General features: G+C 41.7%; 1 protein-coding gene across 1 annotated transcript in view; it reads left to right on the top strand.

Moving 5' to 3' along the window:
- ISM1 (isthmin 1) overlaps positions 1-21,927 on the top strand; it is a 40,865-nt gene extending 18,938 nt beyond the window's left edge. Inside the window, exons 3-7 of the mRNA XM_035552958.2 lie at positions 4,100-4,336; positions 13,301-13,568; positions 16,519-16,662; positions 19,442-19,531; positions 21,163-21,927. Of these exons, the coding sequence (XP_035408851.2) occupies positions 4,100-4,336; positions 13,301-13,568; positions 16,519-16,662; positions 19,442-19,531; positions 21,163-21,680 (1,257 nt within the window). The 3' untranslated portion in view covers positions 21,681-21,927. The remainder of the gene's footprint in view (positions 1-4,099; positions 4,337-13,300; positions 13,569-16,518; positions 16,663-19,441; positions 19,532-21,162) is intronic.
- Positions 21,928-22,677: the final 750 nt, after the last annotated feature.

Genomic DNA, 22,677 nt, shown 5'->3' with positions numbered 1-22,677 from the left:
TGTTAGTGTGTAACACAAACAGCGTGGCAGATTCTCTCTATAGGGTTTATTTCAGTGCCTTGTCACACGGCTATGAATAATGAGTTCCTGCCCTTGTATACTGTCCACACTTAGAATGCTCAGAAATCCTAAGCTGTTTTCATACTGGGGACTTCCATAAATATCTGATCCCGCGGGGACGGCAGAATTGTGGCTGACAGCAATCATGAGCAACCCCTTAAAAGTCATCGTACTGGAAAGTTTAAAAGTTATGAATAATCCTGTTAAATGAAGGGAAAAAAGTGATTTATCTTAAAATATTTAGAGCAGATGCATCATTTGAGCAATAAACCAATGATGTGCCTGATTTAGAAATGTCATAACTTCAAGGAAACTGAGTCAGTAGTTCAGAATGAAGCGACATTGCTTCTGAAGCAAGGAAAGCAACCCCGCTTTCCCAAAAGCAATCGGAAATACAAATTGTATACACCCAAAAATAAATAGTGTGAAATAAAAACATGTGAAATAACTTAGAAATAAGAAGAGAAGGATAGCCCTCCCCAGGTTTTCATCTGTTAGCTTTGGAACACAAACACTGCTTTCTTCAGAAGGCATGCTGGCACTGCAGTACGGACACACTTTTCCCTGCTGGGCTGGCCTTGGAAGAGCCATCCCCTGAGTTAGTGCCATACACCACTGAGCCCATCTTCTGCTTGTCAGGTGCAGTGCACGCTCACTTTTATTGACGGCAGCCTCTGTTACCTTCCTACCAGAAATAAATGTTTCTAGTAATGTTCCACATTAGTTTAGACACAATGCCAAAAATGATTTATCTAAAAAGCAGGCCTCCTATTTATTTTAATGACTGAGAACAAACGGTCTTTTGCTGGTGGTACCGTGAGCGGATGATAGCTGAACCCGTCGTGTTGGCTGACAGCTTCTGCTGCAGTCTGACACACAAGGCTCAGTGTGGGCTTGCCCTGGCCTGAGAGGGTCTGCAAAAGCCGGCGTGGCTTTTAGGCAGCAGGTGCTCTGCATGACCTCTGCCATGCCTGACAGACACTAGTCCACCCTGTTCTTACAGACAGGCTCCACGTTCTCCCCAGCATAGTCTGCTCTCAAACTGTGTCTGGCCTGGAGAAAAAGGCGGTGGGGTGACCTCATGGCTCTCTACAACTGCCTGAGGAGGTGACATGCAGAGGGCAGCTCCAGTCCCTTCCTGGTAGCCAATGACAAGACATGCGGTGGCAGCACAAAGCTGTGTCAGGGGAGGGTCAGGCTGGGTGTTAGGAACAGTTTCTTTGCTGTGAGGGTGGTCAGACACTGGGACAGGCTTCCTAAAGAGGTGGTTGATGCCCAAGCCTGTCAGTGTTTAAGCGGCATTCGGACAATGCCCTCAATAATATGCTTTGACTTTTGGTTAGCCCTGAAGTGGTCAGGCAGCTGGACTTGATGATCTTTGTAGGTCCCTTCCAACTCTAAATTCTGAAGTTGTTTTTCATGGTCACTGCCATTAGAAACGTGTTACTGATGTTGAACCAGCACCTCCTGCTCCTGTCCACCCTGAAGATGCAGAGGTCCATCTCCTTCCTCGCTGCAGCAGCCCCTGGCATGGGGCAGTTTTGATGTTCCCCTCAGTTTTCCTTTCTAACGTTCAGCAACCCGTACTCAGTCAGGCTGTAATTAATGACAGTCCCTGCCCCAAGCAGCTTGGTAGTGGGCCCGATCAGCCTGATGTCATTACTTCGCCATGACAATTTTCTAACTAACTCCATGTGATATTCCATCTGTTTGACACTATTAAAAACTTTTTTATATAGCCCGTATTATTGTAGTTGCCGAGCTCCCCACAAACATCACAGTGAGGAAGGGAAGTGCTGTTATCCCCACCAAGGCACAGACAGACCGTGACCTGCCGAGATCACACAGCGAGTCTTATCAGGGAATTAAACGTAGAGCTCTAAAGCCCGTGGCCAGCTCTCTAGCTGTACGGTACGTTAATGCAGAGAATCAAGATGCTCCTGAATGTGCAAGCAAATAGCAAAAGAATGGAATCGTATGTGAGAATTTTATTATTTTTTAATAAATTCTCACTTTATTTTTAATAAAGGCAAGATTATGTGCATGATACCTCAGGAAAAAAAAAAGTAGTTGAAAACACCACTTTTTTGGTTCCTGTCTGAAGTAATTTAATAACGGTGCAATTACTCCTTGTTGTTGGTCAGGCATAGCTGAGAAGCCATTTAATCCTCATGCACCAAGAAGTCTGAAGTTAAATTTGGTTTGATAAGTGTTAAGTTAAAGCACAAACATGTGGGTAAGGACCCTAAAGTGAGCTAAGTGGCCCTCAGTTTTATTTCCTAGAGCTTGCAGCCATGCAAGCTCATTTTCTTTCTACTCTACGTTAAATAAGGTGTGTGTTAATGGATGGCCTACCAAAGGCATCCCAAAGTCTTGCCTGGTCTGTAGCAAAGAGCAGCATTGCTGTTTTGGCATTCAAACAACGCACTTAGGAGCACAAAGACTTCTACCACTGCATGCGTACACTAACTTGGAATGAACTTTGTACATTTGTGCTGTAGAGAGATGTTTAGTAGCCTTTTGATACTTTCGGAGTATAAATATTCTGATCATGAACACACCAAGAACATACTAACACTACAAAATCTGATTTTTGGTCTTCTCTACAAATGCAGTGCAGTGAGAGGGCGAGAAGAGAAATGCCTTAGCTTTTGCTTGAGATTTCACTTAGTCCCAGATTAACTCTTAAATCTTGATTTATTTAACTCCCTGAATATCTTCCTGTAATGTGCACAGATTACATTGTAAAATCTCTTCAAAGGTCAATTTAGAACAGTCTGAGCAAATAAACACAAAATAAAAGGCACTGGAACTGCTGTGTATCTGAGACCTTAACAAAAGGTATGCTAGCTTAATTTGAGCCAGGGGAGCTGAATGAAGATTGTGTTTAACCAGATATGCTGGCAAAAATATGCTTCAGAAGAGCCAGAACCACATGTGGCCATTCCACTTTAATTGTGCTTGTTTTAAAAGATAGGTTTTTAACATTTACCCTATCCATGCTTGCTGTATCTTTATGAACTGAAAATAAAAGCTCCCCAGGCAGTCATACTAAGACCTCAAACCTAAATTTTTTCAGCTGAGTCAAAAGCAAAACCTGTGTTGAATTTGCCCCATGCATTTTTTTTCTTTTTTTTGACTTGTCTGCTTTTTTTTTTTTTTTTTTCCGAGTCCCCAGGCCAGTCCTAACCCAGGGAGAGAGTGTTTTGATACTAAATGTATCTCCTTGGTGAGGTCAAAGGCAGTGGCAGCAGTGCTACTGGTTCGAAGGCAGCCTGCTGTAATAAACTATAAAACCCAAAAGTACGCTCAGCAATAACAAAAGCATTAACCGCTGACCCACAACTTGGTGAAATTCAATCCCACCATTAGGCAAACATGAAAATGAGATCCCAGAGGAAGGAAGGTTCAGATGTTCAAGACCAGAGAAATTGGGTGAGGAAGACAGACAACTAGATGGAAGTTGCTGCAAACTGAGGAGAGAGAGAGAAGCTGCCAGCTCAACACAGTAGGATCTTTGAATACCATAAATTTCAGCAAGAACTTAGCACTGTTTTTGCTCCGCTCTGGAACAAAGCAAACTGAAATGCGTAGTGGCAAAGACATCCTTCCACCATTTTAGGGATGTGTTTAATCTGATACAACTTCATTTCACAGGGATTGCTTCAGATCTTCATGTTTCCAGATTTGCGTTAATTAAACATTTGTGTCAAAGTGCGGGTGTCACTGGAAAGCTGGAATGTTCCAGGAACCTGAAAGCCCCAAGCACCCAAGCCTGACTCAGTTTTATCTTGTGTCAGATGGTTACGGTTTTGCACCAGCGTAACTGAGTATATTTCAGTGAGAATCCAGTGCCAAACTCATGACACCCTAGAAAATACATGGTAAATCTTGGATGTTTAAGAAAGTAATGGTGGGTCTGGATGCTGTAAGGATTTCTACCTGCAGTCTGCAGCCACCATTAGCAGGAAGCTGGAGATGGGGGTACTGGCAGGACTGCACCTCAGTTGTTGTTATAGTGTGTTGCTTTTTTTCCCAGAACACACTTACTGCAGATGACCATTCTCCTGAAGACAGCTTTACCCTGAACCCCGAGGACAGAAGAGAATACCCTGATCTTCAGGCTGCCCACCGGCCATTCCCTAAGCAGCGATTCAGGCAGGAAAACGGGCACACGTCCTTACAAAGAGATGGACCCAGATCTTTCCTCCTGGATCTCCCAAACTTCCCTGACCTGTCAAAAGCAGATATCAATGGGCAGAATCCCAACATTCAGGTACAAATTTTTGCTAGCATGTGATGTTTTGTGAAGCTACACAAGATCATTTTACTGAACCAAGTGACCTTTCAGCCTGGCTTCCATGTTGTGCAGTCAGTTCCCTGCCTCTCTACCCAGGAGAGATTATATGTACTCTCTGTCTGAATGCCCAGATTTCAGTTTTTTTTTCTGAATTTCTCTTTGGATATTGTTGATTGCAGAATGTAGATATCAATATAGACCTATTTATGATACTAAAGCCATCTTTGCTTTTGCATTTTGGAATATGTTATCTTTGATATTAAATGGGTATTTTAAATTCTGTTTTCAACTCTCCATTGTAAAATTTGTTTATGAACAAATTCTCTTTTAGCATGCTATTATAAAATACAACCATTCCTAAAGGTTTTAAGAAAGTACGTCTTTAACTTTCATCTTAAAATATGGTCCCCTGTATGGAACTAAGACTTAAAGTTAATTTCTGCAGCAGCTGCCTGGAATAAAAAAAAAAAAAAAAAGTCTGCAAAGAAACTTTGTTATATGTTATTCCTCAAACTATTCTTGGGCTTGGAATGGCCTCTTGCAAGCCACTTGCATCTTAAAACTTCAAGGATTAGAAAGAGGAAAAAATGAGTGATTTGGTTTTAATTCAGAGCCTTAAAGCAAAATTGGCATTAATAAGCAGTCTTTTTTAACCAAAACAATAAATTGAAATGTAGTTCTGCCTAAGATGTGCTTATAAAAACAATACGCTAATAGAACGAGTATTCTGGTTAAATAAATTCCTGGCTTCTTATAGTCCCCCAGCCCACAAAATTGCCATCCTTTTGATACGTCTAAGAAGTACATACATAAAGATATAAAAGATCTATTCGTGAGAGAACAAGCTGTCTCAAGTCAACGCTCCATTACTTCATAGATGGCTTGCAACGTTAAGAAGTCTAACAGCTTTGGATCAAGTGCAGGTCCAACACTTGACAGGCCAAGGTAGTAAACATGTTCAACATGTGGTGCCTGTACGCATCCCGCACGCTGGGAGAAGCCTTCCAGAAAGCCTTAGGAAGGGAAGGTGGGGAAGCTGTAGGGGCCCCAGGTTGTGGCAGGAGGTGAATGGTGTAACATCGCCATTTGAACAGTATGTAAACCACGGAGGAGGAGAAGAGGAAACAAAATCCTTCTCTGATTCATGACAGCATTTAACATTTAGACCTAGGGAATCGATAAATGAGTGGAGGATGGAAACATTTCCCTGGCTTGTCTTTACAGTAACTACTTCTGCTATGAACTCTTTTTCCACCACCTGATGCTGGAAATGTGTCAGCCAACTAAGTCAGCAGTTTTGCTGGACTCTGAGAACTGGAAAGCCTAGTCCTGTAAACTGGAAAACATTGGGCAACATTAATAACAGAGCTCTTACACACAAGGATCAACTCTTTCCGAAATAGGCTCCTTACGTTCTGCTTTATATTTAGTCTGCTTACTCAGGTGCATAAATAGGGATATACAGAGATTCCTGAAGTTCCTGGTTGACTGTCCTACAGCAGTTCAAGCATTACTGAGATAAAGGTGCCATTAATTCATTAAAAAGTCAACGAAAGTTTATTTCTTTGCTTGAAGGTTGTAAAAGGTGGTCTGCTCTTGTGGGGAAAAAAAAAAGATGTAGAGTGAATTCTTGCTCATTAACCAATACTTTACTTATCTGAATGGAAATAATGACACGTTGACTTGCGAATTTCTCATCATCTGTTTGGCAAGTGAAAGCAGAATCAATACTCATTTTTCTTTTTTGCAATGGCTTCGGGCTCTGTAAGTTGCAGTTCTGAGGTTGTTAACTGAAGAGCCTTCATAGGACCGTGGTACACAGGACGCGATTTCACAATCATGAACCAAACATCTCTGGAGATCTGATCTATTACATACATGCAATGTAATATACAGCATGGTTGCATTTTGAATGAGCACTGCTGAGTAAGCAAGAGGATACAAACTCGGTTTCTGCTGCAGCTAACATGGTTTGACATCCCCGATGGCTTTGCATCCAGCCCTCCACATGCTACGTGCAGCCTAGAGACAATTTGTGTGGCTTCTTCTTGGGAAGAGGGGCACTGGCTGCTCCAGAGGACAGCCACCAACCTAGAAAGTGTCAGCTCACTGCCAGATGGGGCTCCTGCTTGCAGTTAGAAGAGGACAGGAACATGTGAGTGGACATAACGAGCAGTAAGTGGAAAAAGCATTAGAGGCAGCTGGTGAAACAGCAGCAGGAGACTGGTTGTGAGACATCAAGCCAGCCTCTTGCCTCTTTATGACAGGAGTCGGGATAAAGGTGACCCTCGTATTGCACAGTATAGCAGTGCTGTGAAGTCCACGGTACTGTAGCAAATTAATATTTTGTGTCCCGGGATTTGGTTGAAAAGGAGGAAAAAAAACCAAACAGCTGTGTGTTAATCTGGTACAATGGCCACATTTACCTCTCATGGACCTCACAGCCTCTTTGCTTTTTACTACTATAAGTCTGTGTAGACCAAAAATAACATTTTAAAGGGAAATTGTACCTGGAAATTTTAAAAACCTAATAAACAGATGTAAAAAATCAGCCTAAGAAAGCAAGTTGAAAAGATACTCTGGTGGGTTTTCTTTATGACCATTCCTTCTCTGGTTTCCTGCAAGAAGGTAATTGCTGTATCATGCCCGAGTTGTGTTCTCTTTCAGGGAGGAAGTGGTGGATATCAGAACACAATCACAGGAATTCAGAAAATTAACATGTCCCTAGGCTACTACTGTGTTTATCAGGTGATAATCAAATATAAGTATAGTGGACTGTCTTGCTGCAGTAATGCAAATGCTGTTTGACTCTATGCATGCAAGACCGGGATGACACTTACTGGTCGTTCTATGGTGTTCCAGCCTGGTTAAATCTTGCAATGTTTCAAGGGGAGTTTTATGCTTTAGCACTACTTTTACACTGGTTGTTTGAGAGTAACTGCAAGGGCTGCTGTTGTGCAAAGGAGGGCTGTTTGGTTTGAGGTATTTGATTTTCTTTTTTTGTCATTTCAACTATTCTGTCAATGTCTGTAACGCTTCAGCAAGAGAAGATGATTACAGAAACTGATCGCACCTTTTCTCTGGATTTCCTCACATGAGAAGTACCCCTTTTGCATAGGTTTGCACTCATTTGACATAAACTAGCTGAGGGATGCTATGAAGACCTTGTAAATGCAGGGTTGTTCAGAGAGGACAGACTTGTTCCTACTTGTTCTAAGTAACACAATAAAGCCATGTGGGGGATGTATAGGAACCTGCTTATTTTCCATTTCTGATGTTTTTTTTCTCATCTCTTCCAACCAGCCTTCTACAACCCCTCAGCTGTCCTTTGAGACCCTGGGCCCTGTGTCTTCCACCTTCCTGGCCATTCCTCTGTTTGGAACCTGATGCCTCATCATGCAGTTGAACTTTTTCCCATGTCTCTCCGCTTTGCTTTTCACTCCTGGTTTCTCAGGCTTGTGTAGGTAGAGCGCCGCTCTCTGTTGTCCCACTGCTTTGCTGCTTTCCTAGCAGCACTGGGCACCTTAACAAATGAAGAAAAAAGGGAAAACTCCCTATTGTTTGTCAGACAAGAGCTTTTTGTTGATATTGATCCTTTTTGAAGATCTTGAATCTTGACCAAATTTCACACCCAGTATACCTGAAATACAACTGGGTGAGTTCCAGCAGTGATGATTGACAAGATGGGTTCCGAGTAGAAACAGTTAGGTAATATTCCTGGCCTAAAAAATGTGTTGATGTGGCCTGGAAACTGAACTAGAGGAGGATATGATTAAACCTGTTTTGGTTAGTATCTTCACTGTGAATTGTGGCATTAGTAATAATTGATAGGAGTGATTCTAAGGCAGAAAAAGTTAATGCTGCCTCCTTGGTGGCATGTTGCATGAGGCCTGTGAGCCATATTTGCCAGTCATACTACACTAGTGCTGCTTTGTTAGGTTTATTTATTCTGTTTGATATCTACTCAGTTTCTACCTTCTCTTAAAAAAAATAAATAAATAAATAAAATAAATAAAGATAAAAAAGCTCCACACAGAACCACTAGGAAGATATGGAATACAGAGGAAAAAAGGCTGTAAGATCTGCTTTAAAAAATAACTGCAGACTTCAAAGTAACTCTTTTCCAGGTTCATCAGTACCCATTCCCCTCACCTCCATCCATATCACCTGTAGTTTTAATTAAATTAAATTAAATTAATTAATTAATTAATTTTATTTTATTTGATGTATCTTTAAGATAACCTTTGTATTTGTCATCTGAAGCTGCTGGCTTCACTGCACTGGAAAGCAACGCTCTGTCAGTACTGTCACAAAAGGCTCATCAATATCTGTAATACTGACCTCTGACCAGCACTTCTCATCCCTAATCTAGCACAGTAAGAATTGGAGGGCTCCAGTAGGTAGCACTCTGTTCTTGTAATGCTTCTAGGGCTTAATTCTTTGAGATAGTGGCAGCGCAATTGTCCCTGTCATCAAACTAAGATGTGGAAAAGCTGAAAGTGCATGTTCATTGTGTTGTTCCTCAGGCTGGGTCTGTACCAGGGAGAACTCCCTGCTCCAAAGACCATCTGCCTGGTCAGTCTGTCTGCTTCACCGAGCTTGCTGCAGCACCAGAGCAGAGCATAGCCACACCAGGAACTAGCTAGTCCTCATGGTGAGCTGGAGGGATTAGTCTTGGCAGAACAGGGTGCCAGAGGGCCATGCTTAAACTGCTTTAAATACAGAGCTGTTACCTCTGCATGTCATGGTGTAACAAGGGCTCGTCACAGAGCACAAAATTCAGAGCTGGGCTTGGGACCAGAGTTTGAGTTGTGGGATTCAGTTAGGCCCATCAGAAAGTGCAACTAAGAGTGACAACATATAACACAAATGTTAAATTTTGTCGTGTTGTCTTCTTTGCTCCCAGCAAATTTCAAAGTCCTTCACTTTCCTTCCAACTAGTCCAGAAAAGTGTCATGACATAACCAGGAGTAACTTGATATCACTGCTGATACCATTTTAGCTGAGTCGTTATGTGGTGTAAACCTAAATTTATCGTTTCAATACCTTATAATTAACTAATTTCTGTTCTGCTATTATACTGCACTGCTGACTTGCACACTCACCTTGCAGAATGGCAGGTGCTGCACTGACAGTTTGCATCAGTTTCACAAAGGAAACAGAGGATAGCCATGTGGTAGACTCCACATCTTGCACAGTACTGCAAGCGTAGTTCTTCCTGTAACATAATCTTCCAGTTGCTTAGGGCAATGTTTACACCATTAAAGTGAATTCAGAAACATTGTCTCAGTAAACAGGACAAAGCACATAGAACTTTTTGTGCACTCCAGCAGGCGGGGTTAATATTTATCTTCTGTATATTTTTGGCCAGGAGAAAATTGGATATTGGTGTCTCAAGACATCTGTGCTTGATACACTTATTTCATTAGAAATTCATTGCAAATCTGTTGTTTTAATGTACCTATGCCAATTGTTTTTAACAATTTTTAGAGGAACATCTTTATTTATAGCTCAAACAACCATAAAAGAAATGGCTTCATTTTAGGCTTGAATACTTCTGGAGATGATTGTGGATTTATACAAGAACCATGTTACCACAGACATTTTGGGAAGTCTGACAGAAAAATAAATAATCATCGTTGCAGTTTTGATAATCACTGGAAGAAGAAAACAGGGAAAATGAATTCTTTAAAACAGTCTCTGAGATAGAAATACTAAACAAGATCTATTTCTTAATTTTTGAGAGAACATATTTTTGTTGGAATAGTTACCCAGCATGAAAGCTTTTCCAGAGCTGTCTTAACCGCTCCTTTTTCATGACTATAGTTCTAGATCTGTTTTCTTTTTTTCCTTTTTATAAACAATCCCCAGTATAGAAACCAATCAAACAAGATACATATTTGTGTATCACGTGCATGTATATGCATGGTCATGGGCTAATGCTGTTAAGGCTAACTCTCCAGTACCAGGAAGAGTTCAGTGAATGCCAATTTTTCAAATTTTACATTGGGATAGGGGAGCAATTGCTCTCCTGAAGAAGCAGCCACTTCTCACACCACCACCCTAACTCTTGGGCCATATCATGGAGGCATTACTGGTGGCATTACCACTATTACTACTACTACATGGAGCCATTACTACTTACCGATCTCCTCACAGCTGTCAGAAGGTGCCTTAGAGTTAAATGGGGCTGGGCAGAGTGTAGATGAGTCCCTGAAAATGAACAGAGCTGGAGTCAACTGAAGTTGTCTTTTTTAACTTTTCAAGAGTGGCAGTTCAGGCAATCCCAGGACTCTGTAGAATTTCTTGCACTCTACTGTTTTAAAGCCACGAACAAAAAACTTTGTAATCAACGTTTAAAAAAGAGGTGGGAGGAACACTGGTGCTTGTCAGATTGCCACACTGGACTTTGCTTTTGTTATGTACATTTTTAAATAGGCTATTTAAAAAAAACTGCTTATGCTGAGGTGGACCTCTCTTGGTCCCTCCTCTCCCCACACCTCTCTTCTCTTTGAGATAAAGGGATTATTAATTGGAACAAGGTCTCAGGCCTTAACTGTGTCTGGATCATGGTTGACAACGTATCATGGTACTGCAAGGTCGGTACAGTCATGCTGGAGAGGAAAAAAGACAAAGTGCAGGAACTACTCCTCCCCTGCCCAGGTATCACTGCAAGAAGTACTGTATGATTTCACATGCTGCTGACAACTGTGCCTACCCCGGGCATGAGTCACCCCAACAGGCTGTGGGTTCCCAGTTTGCTCCATGTTGGGTAGCTCCAAGCCAGACAGAAAGGACTTGGAGCTTTCTGTGGCACAGTGAGGTTTCTCACACCTTGTGTGCTAGAAAACTCATTTTAAAGGCCTTTTTAATAAGCCAACTCGGTAGTAAACACAGGCTGAAGAAGGCTATCTGACTGCACAGACATTGCAGTCTTGAAAGTTAGTTAGCGGCAGTGCTGTTGGAGGTCTGATGAGGTCTCTTGAGCCTGAAAGTCGCTTGCCTCTCTGCCTCAGTGTAGTGCATAGCCCAACAGAAGTTTGGGAAGTTTTTTCTGCAAACCCTCTTTTGCTTAAACTGGATCAGCATCTTGAATAATTATTTTAAATCAAATCCCTTTGTTTCTTCTCATTTTACCTGGCTGAAATAATGGGAGCTTACCCTGACTCGCAATCATATAACTACAGTTTACCAAAGCAAATGAAATGATTATCAAGTGCTCCATGCCTTTTTTACAAGAGGGGTTTTTTTTGGTTTTGTTTTTTCCCCACTTTGCTGAGTCATTGCTTACAATGTTAATGTGGTCTTAAAAATACTTTCTACCAAAGTACTAGAGTCATACTGATTTTCACATGGTCAGTACCAAAGTCCTCTGACTGGCCAGTGGTGCACAGTGTTACCCACTCAGTAACATCATTTATTTTCACTTATTGTGAAAACTCTGTTTTGCTTGGGTCGATGCAACAATTTTGAATCCCTGAACTAACCCTGTTGTTTTCAAACTTATGAAATACATTTTAATTCTTGGTCTGTAGAAACTGAGGTTAATGAAGTAATCATTCTGATTCCACATTTAGTCTGGGAGTAACATATCTCTTGTGTAAAGATGATATTAGGCTGACAACTGCACTTTCCCTCGCTCTTGCTCTTTCTCCCAGTGAGCTTCGTAGTAGCCTCAAAGTTGTTTTATTTCAATGTCTCTGTGTATGGCCAAAAGCAAAGCATGAAACAGATGCAAAGTGTCCTTTCTCCAAAAAGGAACACAATTTTCCTGGAGTAATGTCTTGAAAGACTGTTTTGTAAGTTTATAAATCATGAAAAACACCTTTGTGCATATTAAACATTATGGGTATATCTGATATTCACTTCTGTATCATGGTTGTTTAGCCAGTCCAATATAATCACAGAAACACACTAACATGAAGCATCAGAGCATTTCGTGATTTATCTGTGGTCATGCTGTGCTTGCACAGTTGCGTAGAGCCAAGGATTCTGATGGCTAGTTCCTATTTCTACCTAAATAGCCACCTATATGCACACAGAATATTTATCCCAGAGTTTCATAATTACACATTGTTCAGCATAAGCCATCAGGGGCTCTCCCTATGCAGAATTATATTTATATTCATGATGTATGTGAGTGAACTGGGCAGAAAACTTTGAATCTCACCTCTGGGTTCTGCAGAAACTGTAAATGGACTGCATATGATTTTACACCAAAGCATAGAAGGAGGACCCACTTCAGCTGGCTCAGCAGCAAGTGATTTATATGGCACTGGTTGAAAGAGCTGCTGGCTCCCATTGCCACAGACAGTGGTTTCTCACAGCAGTGACATCCCGTGCCGTGGTGTGATGGAAGTGCGGGTGCTGCGAGGTGGGCAGCATGAGGGGATGGCTGAGCTGCTACTAGAGGGCAAGGCAGAGGCAAACACCTTGGCCCCGTGGAGACCCTGGGCTCTGTCTTCCACCTGCGGACCCGTGGACTTATTTAGCCCTGTGCTGAGTCAGTCCCAGCCCTCGGAACAGGCTCTGCATGCTGGTGTGCTTCATGCTTGCCTCAGATTCAGCCCCAGCATATTTAGAGTAACAGATTTCGCTTCCTTTCTCCTGGTCATATATGTCCAGGTTTATACATCTTTTCCCCATAAGGCAGAAAGTTCTGCTGCAAAGGTTTTAGGCACAGCATGGGTTATTATTTTGCACGGTATTTTTCCTAGCCTTTGTTCCAAGGTCTGATTCAGCAGAGGTAGCAGAAGAAATCACTCAGCCTCTGCATATCTCTGGGCTCAGTAATCCACATATGGTTTACAACAAGCTAACCCTACAGTATTACACAGCCCCTTTGCAAGGCAGCATCTCATTTGCCTTTGCCATGTAGAGGGTTTCCCCATGACTAGGGGCGATGCTGATGGACACTCCGGTCTGTTTTGAATCCCCCAGGTTACCATTGAAGTGGTGGATGGCCCTGACACTGAGACAGACAAGGACTTGCAGAAAGAGAGCAGCAAGCCTAGCTGGCCAGTCCCATCACCCGACTGGAGAAACTGGTGGCAGAGGTCCTCCACCTTGACTCGCATGAGCAGTGGTGACCAGGACTACAAGTACGACAGCACTACTGAGGACAGCAACTTCCTAAACCCTCTCGGTGGGTGGGATAGTCATGCACCCAGTCACCGAACGTTTGAGTCCAAGGAGCAGCCAGAGTATGGTAAGTTTGCGTTCCAGGCCTCTTATGGGCATCTTGGGATTGTAAAATGAGTTTGGGGGAAATGAAAATGGTGAGGCATTGCTGAAAGCAGGCCAAACAAAATAGAATTTTTCAACATGTGGCTTTTGTTCATCAGCTTTTAAATACAAATCTGTGCAGATGCACAAGCTGTACTGTGGTAGCTACATTCCACTAGTAAGTCTATAATCTTGAAAATCATACCAGTTATCCCATAAGAGGACCTTTTTTTAGTCCTAAGTGTACTTTTTTAAAAAGCAAAGGAAACAAGGTTTCATATTTATTTTTAGAGTAAGGATAAGTGCAAATTTAGAATCATGCAGTGGTTTGGGAACTAAAATATAATTATTGGATAAATAAGCAAGATCTAAAACGTGGTAGTGTTTGGTGGATACACAAATAAGAAAAATTATGTTGGTGCATGTGTGGGGAGTGGCATATGCAGCAGGAACATTGTGTATTTGTGTGTGTAATTCTCTTCCAGATGTGTCATGGCGAAAACAATTGTTTTCAGCTTGTTGCATGAAACGGTTGCAGAAACTAGAAACAGAGAGGAGCTACATTTATTCACTGGCCCATTGGGGTGTAGCTATCCACAGGGAAAGGCTCAAGGGAGATGAATTAATATGCGTACCCCAGGAGCCACAGGTAGCTTACTGCCTCTTAGATTTTGGTTTTTATGCAAACAAATAAATAAATAAATAAATAAAATTAGTTAGAGCAGGGTTTCAAAGCCACAGTATTTTAACCCTGGCACTTGTGTTGCATCACCTAGATATTGCAGAGTGGCTGTCTTGCATTGTTTCAGTCTTATTTTTCCCTGCTTAAGTCCAAGAGCCTTAACATTAGAGATGGCCTTTCCATGGAATGTTGTATTTAAATGTATACATATGTATTAAATTTTGTGGCCAGAAGATTGAAGTCTATCCCTTCTTTTTGCACCTGCATTTAGTCATGGGCACACTTTGTTGCCAAGAATTCATGTATTAGGTAGTTATTCATTTAGACAAAATAAAATTTCTTTCACAAATAATTGTGGTAGAATTAAAATAATAAGAATTACAAATATAAAAATAGGGAGAGCAGGTTGAGATCCAGCTGAAAATCCAACTCTGTATATTTAATATTAGATACTGTGTGTTTCATGGTGCAGTATAAACACTATGTAGGCAGGCCTGAAAATCATCCTCGAGCTCTCTGCCATACACCAGTGCACCCTGCTATTTGCAAGAGACTCCTGGCCTTATGACTAGTGTAAAATGTTGCATGTCATTGGCTTTGCCAGGAGGATGCAGCAGCAGATCCTGTCCGCTTTGACGGCTAGTTCCAGCCAGCAGACTGTTCGCACATTTTACCTGCCTATCACCCTCACCTCGCCCCTGCTAAAAAGCACCCTGCGGTGCTCTGCCTGCCCACCCTGGCCTCCTGGGCTGGGCTCTTTGACAAGCATCACACCTGTTCACCCTCGTTCTATCTCGCCAGCCACATGGAAAAAAGATTCAGTCAGAAAAGGGCTGGAAAGGAGAGCAGGGCTAGTAAGGGAGGGCAGATCACATTTTCCTGAAAGGTCGTATGCCTCTTCAGACCTCTGCAGTGCCCTTCTGTTGGCAAAGCCCAGAATCATGGCTCTTTGCACAACGATTGTACTGCAGGGACCATAATTCCACCCACACCTGACCAGTGGACACCTGGTCCAAGTATGCTGACGTAGCAATCAGCAGCGGTGTAAGAAAAGGAGGAGAAACACATAAGGTCCCTGCCACGAGGAACTCGCATCTAGGCAGCTTGCTACGAGTGAGATATATAACCTTCCCATACTCCCGGCAATAAATGTTTAATAGCACCCCACAGAGTTGTCGTCAGTCGTTACATATGGTACAAATCAAGTTATGTGTTCTACTAACCAGCTCAGGAAGCCCACAGACAGCATGGCAGTGAGGGGGGAGCAGGAACTGCGTGTAGCACGGGCGGCTGTGCGGGCAGGGATCTGTCCCGTTATTGTGCCTGTGCATACACGGTCAGCCTATAGCTATGGAGAGAGACAGACCTCAGCTGGGGAGGCTGAAAGTCAGGAGGCTGATGGGAATGAAAGTGAAAGGATTGGTCTGTGGGCTGCATTTGATGCAAGGTAGGGTGTGCAGCCATTAGCTCAGCAAACAAACGGGTCTAGCTCTAAGGTGTTTAGATACTCACAGTGCCACCGAGCCTCAGCAGTGCAGACTTGGTATTGTTTGTCTTGGCTGTCTACCAGAAGAGAATGAAGTCATGTTTCCTTATCAGAAGGCTTGTCCTAGTAAAGAATCAGATTCGATGTTATTTAATAATTTGGATGAATCATTACAAATTGTATGTTTTGATGGGTGCGAGGTGAATATGCAGACCCCTATATTCATGGCAGTATTCCTGAATATCTGTTTCCTGTTTAAGGGACTGAAGAACAAAATTTGCAATTTTCACACATGACCCTCAGCCTCCCACAGTCTGACATTCATTCTGTCCTAAAAATTAATAAAGTAAGCATTGTTGTGCTATTTCTGTGTGTTTTGAAGCAAAGAAAAAGAAAACTTAATTTATCCTGTGCCTGATTAGTCTGTGGTCAGAAAACATATTCCTATATACAGGGAAATGATGTGAATAGATGTGTACTGTTAGTTCATGACCCAGCTTTGCAGCTGAGGATTCTCAGCTGCCAAAAGGTCAAAAGAGAAAGGAAATATTTTTTCAAATAATGCTGCATGCATTTCCCCGAGGAGTGTCAAGTGTGAAAACCGTTTAAACAGCAGGCTTACGCCTGGCATTCAGCCCAAGCTTCAGGTAGAGACATCTGGATTCCATTCTTGTTTTGCCTTCTTAATAAAAAACACTACACAGTAGTTTGGGGTAGTAGGAGTTTTGTTTCTTCATTTCCTTCCTCATCTTTGTTCTTGCGCAGATTACATTGATGGTGAGGGAGACTGGAGCCCGTGGTCCCTTTGTAGCGTCACCTGTGGGAGCGGCAATCAGAAGCGGACGAGGTCCTGTGGGTACGCCTGTACCGCCACAGAGTCACGGACCTGCGACAGGCCAAACTGCCCAGGTTTGGTTACACCCTCTCGGACTGCTGGCGGAAGGGGAGTGGGAATGGGGGGCAATGGAGGGAGAGATGGGCCCTATTGCACGCAAAGCCAAGGTCCCATTTGCTCCTTGGCTAGGTAGGAGTTTTTTTGGGAAGAGGCATGCTGGTTCTCAAGGGCATTTGTGAAATGAAACGGCAGGTTCTTTGCTAGTAATAATGTACTGCTAGTTGCAGTCTACTATCCCCTGGGACTTAAAAGACGAATACAGGTTTTTTTAGATTATGGCAGGCATTTTTGTTCGCAGTACGTTTTGTATTCCAAAGGGTGTAATCTACTCTCATGAACAAATTTGTATTAACCTTAGAGTTTCGAAACAGCCATGCTAACTGTTGCCTCAGTGAGCTCGTATTTTGCTGGGCAGTGAATAGATGTGCCTGTGGGGTGAACAAATAGCTCCCCCAGTTATATGGCTTTTAAGTTTTGTGCCTAACATATATATAGTTACTGTAAGACTCCACATATATTAATATGAAAAAAATACTTTAAATACCTGGTTGTGTTTGACCTAAGAGATTGTGTTTTTATTGGGCTACAAAACCTCCTGTCCTAGAAAGTCAACATTTATGTTAAGGTGGAAATGTCATCTCTCTTGCCATGTTGCTTGGTCAGTTGTAGAGAATTAAAAACAGCAAGTTTGGTCCTGCAACAGCTGTGCACAATGAGACAAAGGAAAGTGTAATTTTGGCTTGAATGCATTCAGACAATATGTCCAAGACAAGGAGCCTTTCCTTAGCTCCTACCCAACGGCTGGCACAGACATTTAAATGGCAGTAATGGAGGTGTCCTTACCATCATACAGCTTTTGCTTTGCTGAAAGCAGGGCTGAGCACTCAAACCTACAGCATAAAAGTTTAAAGCTGCTATGGGAAACTTGTCTCATGATGTTCTTAAAGTGCTACTTCAGGCAAGTTTGCAATGCAGTGATGCAGTAGATGCTACAATGCATGGGCTATATGCAGTTTCATTACTTCCCACAATAAAAGAGAAGTAAAACACATGCCATGGTGATATACATTTCACTGAGCTTACTTAATGATACAAAAAGGCAAAAATTCTTAAACTGGAGGTCATTTTTTTATAGGAAGTGAAATATCAGCAGTGCTGGAGAAAAGAGGTAAGGCAGCTGGAGAGAAGTTTCACTCACAGATAGATGCGTGCATTCACTGCAAGATAGTGACTGCTAGTGCAGCAGAAAAATACTGCTGGATTTTCTCATACATCCTGAAACTTCAATAATAAGGGGTTAAATCCAGAAGAAAGCATGTAGTTCCCCAGCTATATTCTCCAGTATTTATTATCAGCTAGCATCAAACAGTGGCAAACTTGAAAGAGCATATTATGTCATATAACAGACCCCCAACGATCAGCAAGCAAAATATATTCACTCTTTGAGGCTGTGCTGACATTTTTAAAGTGACAAGGGCAAAGCTCAGCTTCTACTGTTTATAATTCCAGCAGTGAATTACTGCCTTGTAATGGATTCTTGGGTATCTATTATTCTGCATCTACTGATGGAGTTAAGGCAAAACCGTATGATAATTTCATTGAAAAGCTGCCTGAGGCTGTTTTGAAGCTTTGCAAGCCACTATTATGCCCTGGTTCAGGGGATCAGGAGAAAGTTCATTGGAGACAAGATGGATGGTGAACAGAGTTCATTATTAACCATATAGTTATCATGTATTAAAGATCTTTCTGCTCTCTTTAGAGGTTTTCAAGTCAAGGGTGAAAAAAAAAAAGAATATCGTTCACATGCTTCTTAGAAGACATGCTTGTTTTAAGGCTACACAGCACAGACTGATAGACTGGGTGACATGAGGTTGGCAGGCAGGCCAAACTAAAACAGCAATGAAAGGATGCATACTTTGGAAGGATCCTTTAATATATTTTCTGGTTATGTTATGTTTCTCTCTACTGAGAGCGGACACTTAACTGGAGATTGCTGGAAGATCCTTATATTTTAAGATCCTGTTATATTATTTTATTGCTATAGCTGGTGGGGAATGGGGTTGATTGGCGAGGTTATTTATCTCTCAGCTACTCACACCTTTCAACTCCCTAGCACTGGGAGAGACTGACAAGTGCCATTCTTCTTGAAATAGCATCTTTCTTCCTTTGTACTTCCTGAAAAATATTTGCCCACATATAGATATAAATTTATTCACCTGTCTTCAGACATGTTGCTCTATTTTAGGAAATAAATGGTGTCTCCTCTAGACATCATATTCTAGCCAATGCTTTATAGTTTCCATTAGGACACACGGATTTTTTTGTCAGTCACTTGTATTACATGCTCTCAAGACTATGCTGGTCACATAAAGCTGACCAAGAGACTTTTTGTGAAGCCTGTGCAGATGTCCTACCTGAATTACTGGGAGATGCTGGCAAGCCTTGGGTCTGAAAGAGGAAGAAAAAAAATTGTTTTCTCACCTCTATTTCTGCACCAGGTTCATAACTAAACAGTTTGTTGCTTAAATATAATCTAAATTCTAAAATTTGAAAACTTTTTACCTCAGGGCTAAGCTAATGCTTTAAAGGAGAGGTTAGCTTCATAACACCACAGATTGCTTGGTCACTATACTTTTAAATGAACACCCCCCTCCTCAAGCAACATCTTCAGATTACGTCCCTGCCAAACAAAAGCAACTTGCAGAACTAGGGGAGGACAGGGTGGCAGGGAGACGGTTGATTTTGTTTTGTTTTAATAGGAAAACACCATCACCATTAACATGTTTGTCTTAGGGATAGAAGATACCTTCCGGACAGCTGCCACAGAAGTGAGCTTACTGGCTGGAAGTGAAGACTTCAATGCCACCAAACTGTTTGAAGTTGGTAAGCAGCCTAGTCAATCTTTCAGTAATAGATAAGAAACTTACTTAGATTTTCCTTTTTTGACTCTCGCTGTGGGACTAAGGTTTTAAGTTTATCATTAAACGTGTCAAATTGTCATTTATTATCTTGCTTAAGTTTATGACCCGGACCTTAGCTCATTTCCATCATTGAATCTTTCTCTTCTTAACTCTTAACAAATTTCTGTGGCTCTTTTTGTTGTAAAATAGTGAGTCTCTTTCCTAGTTCTGAAAAGTGCAGTAAGTCTCAACCCTAATGGAGGGAGAAAATCAAACACTGTTTAGCATTTTGCTGATATAACCTTGAATGGAAGATACTGTAAAAGTGTTTTAGATAGTGCTGTCACATTAAAATAAATGGGGATAGCCAAAGCAATTTTGTAGGGCATGATCTATCTAAAACTTATCCCAATCTCTAAAACATTCCTTCCAATGAGGCCATAGTGTGGCCACTCTTAAACACTGTATGCTGGACTAATTGGATAAACAATGTACTCCAGCACCTCCTTCCTATGGTGGTAGAGCACTACGTTTAATGACAGCTGGGATACAACTCTTAAAACAACAAAAAGAAGAAGAAGTACAGATTACTAAGTAAATATTTTGCAAGAATGTTTGCTCAAAGAGTTTTAGGTCCCAATCTTTGCCTTACTCCAGAGTCCTGTTAAGTAAGTGTGGAGCAAGATGTGCAAGGCTTTTTAAAGCCCATAGCACGATACAGACACCTTAAACAACATTTCATGTAGGAGATGTCTAACCAGATTCTCTTAAGACTGTTGCAAAATAATAAAAAGTCAGTATTAAATATGCTACTAGTGTATAAATCTCTTTAATCCCAGCTGTAAGTCATGGCTCTGGTACCACAAAGTCCTCCTAATGTACAGACTCTCTGATATTATGTCACATATGCTCGTTTAGAATCTGAATCACTTCTGGCTGCATTTGTGAGAAGCCAGCCAAGATGTCAGTCTCCGTGTTTGAACTACAGCTGCTTGAAATACCCCTTCGGGAAGATGCAGACCAAAGAGAAAAAAGTATTTGCTAGTTAAAAGAAAGACTGAATTAGGGGTTAATGACAAATTTTAGAAACAATAATCCAGGCTTTGCTTATCATCTTGATATTTCCAACATCATGAGAAAATCTTTCAAAATCTGAATCTGCTGTTCTTAAAAGGTGAGTGTGTGGACTAAGGCTTTAAACCTAAGACAGGCTTCAAATCCCTGTACAAGTTCAGGGAACGGAGTTGCCCTGTGTCAGTTCTGTTGCTTATAAAGCCGTGTAGTTCCTCTTGTGCTGCATGGGCATATCAGAGGCTTAGTTAGAATTTGCCAGGTAGAAGAAATGTCAAAGATTCGTGCTGGCATTGGTACTGCAATATAATTTGGAGTAGCGATGCCTGAGGCCCTCAAAGTCAGTCACATGTTTGATTTCTGTGTCTGACAAGACAGCACATTAACACATTGCAGGCAGGGAGGCAAGCTTTTCTTACTGCCCTTTCTTTCTTAAGCAAAGCACTGGTGCTGAACAGTAATGCTTTACCTATTTGTCATGGTCATATGAACTGGGATGCTGCATAATGTATCTTAAGTTTTCCATTTCCTGTCCTTAAACAGACACTGATAGTTGCGAAAGATGGATGAGCTGCAAAAGTGAGTTCTTGAAGAAATATATGCACAAAGTTGTCAATGATCTTCCCAGCTGCCCATGCTCCTACCCCAGAGAAGTTGCATACAGCACTGCTGAAATCTATGATCGAATTAAGAGGAAAAACTTTCGCTGGAAAGATGCAAGTGGCCCAAAGGAAAAACTGGAGATCTATAAGCCCACTGCACGATACTGCATCCGCTCCATGCTCTCTTTGGAGAGCACAACGCTGGCAGCTCAGCACTGCTGCTATGATGATAATATGCAGCTGATTACCAGAGGGAAGGGGGCAGGTACACCAAACCTGATCAGCATCGAATTCTCAGCAGAACTCCATTACAAAGTGGACATTCTGCCCTGGATTATATGCAAAGGGGACTGGAGCCGATACAATGAAGCACGGCCTCCAAACAATGGGCAGAAGTGTACAGAAAACCCTTCAGATGAAGACTATTACAAGCAATTTCAAGAAGCAAGGGAATACTGAAAAGATTTTCCTCCTCTTCAGGCAGAAAGTAGCATTCATTTCCTGGATGCCAAAGAACTGATAACGGCTGCTGCATTATCTCCTTGACAGGAGTTGATCAGTTTCTTTCTAATGAATGTATATAGTTGTAATATAATACATAAGTATTTTTCATAGTGTGTGTAATTTATAAACACATATCTCTCTATCTCACACACACCTATTTTTGCATACAGACATACATAAAATTTGTCCTGGTAAGATTTTATACTGCAATAATGTTCATTTAATAACGTGCATTTCATTTTGTTCCCCAACTATAACATAAGTACGAGATGGGGGGGTGGGGAGGAGTGGAGCGGCTGCCATCACCATCAAGCCCAAAGCCCCAGCTGAGGAGGGCACATATTTAGACGTTATTATAAACAACAGGATTGAAAAATGTACTCTTCCATATGGGAATGGTTTACAAGGTTAATGCACCTACAGCATCAGTTTTCTCCATAATTGATTTCATGAGTAGTCATATCTAAGAAAGGAAGATTTTTTTTTTTTGGAAGGCTAATACTTAAAAGTGAGTATAGTACCTTACTAGCAATTCTTTCTTGGAATTCTTCCTGTTACCCTCTAGCTCAGGTCCTTGCTGTCCATCTGGGTTAGACCTGCAGGGAGGCGTAGCTGCGGTTTTCCTGTGGACAAGGAACAGTCCCAATGCAGTGGTTCTCCAGGTGTCACGAACAGCCCATTCCTGGAGACTTCTCAGATGTGGAACTACAGGCTTATGTCTTACGCTGGGGAGCAGAGCTTCAGGGCAGCTACCTGTAAATTAAGTGTGCTGTAAGTCTTTAGAGGAGTGAGGCCACAGAAGGAAATCATGTCAAAGGCAAAAAGAATCACAGTTACTTCTCAATTTTTAATATGAAGAGTGTTTAGATCTGCTTCTTTCTTTCAAGAAAAGAAAGAAGTTTATTTTTTAAAAAACAGGAAAAGTGGAATATAAATTTCTAAGTTCCCTCAG

Source organism: Cygnus atratus, chromosome 3 (genome assembly GCF_013377495.2).
Source record: "Cygnus atratus isolate AKBS03 ecotype Queensland, Australia chromosome 3, CAtr_DNAZoo_HiC_assembly, whole genome shotgun sequence".
Taxonomy (NCBI): domain Eukaryota; kingdom Metazoa; phylum Chordata; class Aves; order Anseriformes; family Anatidae; genus Cygnus; species Cygnus atratus.
Note: the sequence above shows the minus strand (reverse complement) of the source record. Positions and strands in the feature narration are given on the sequence as shown.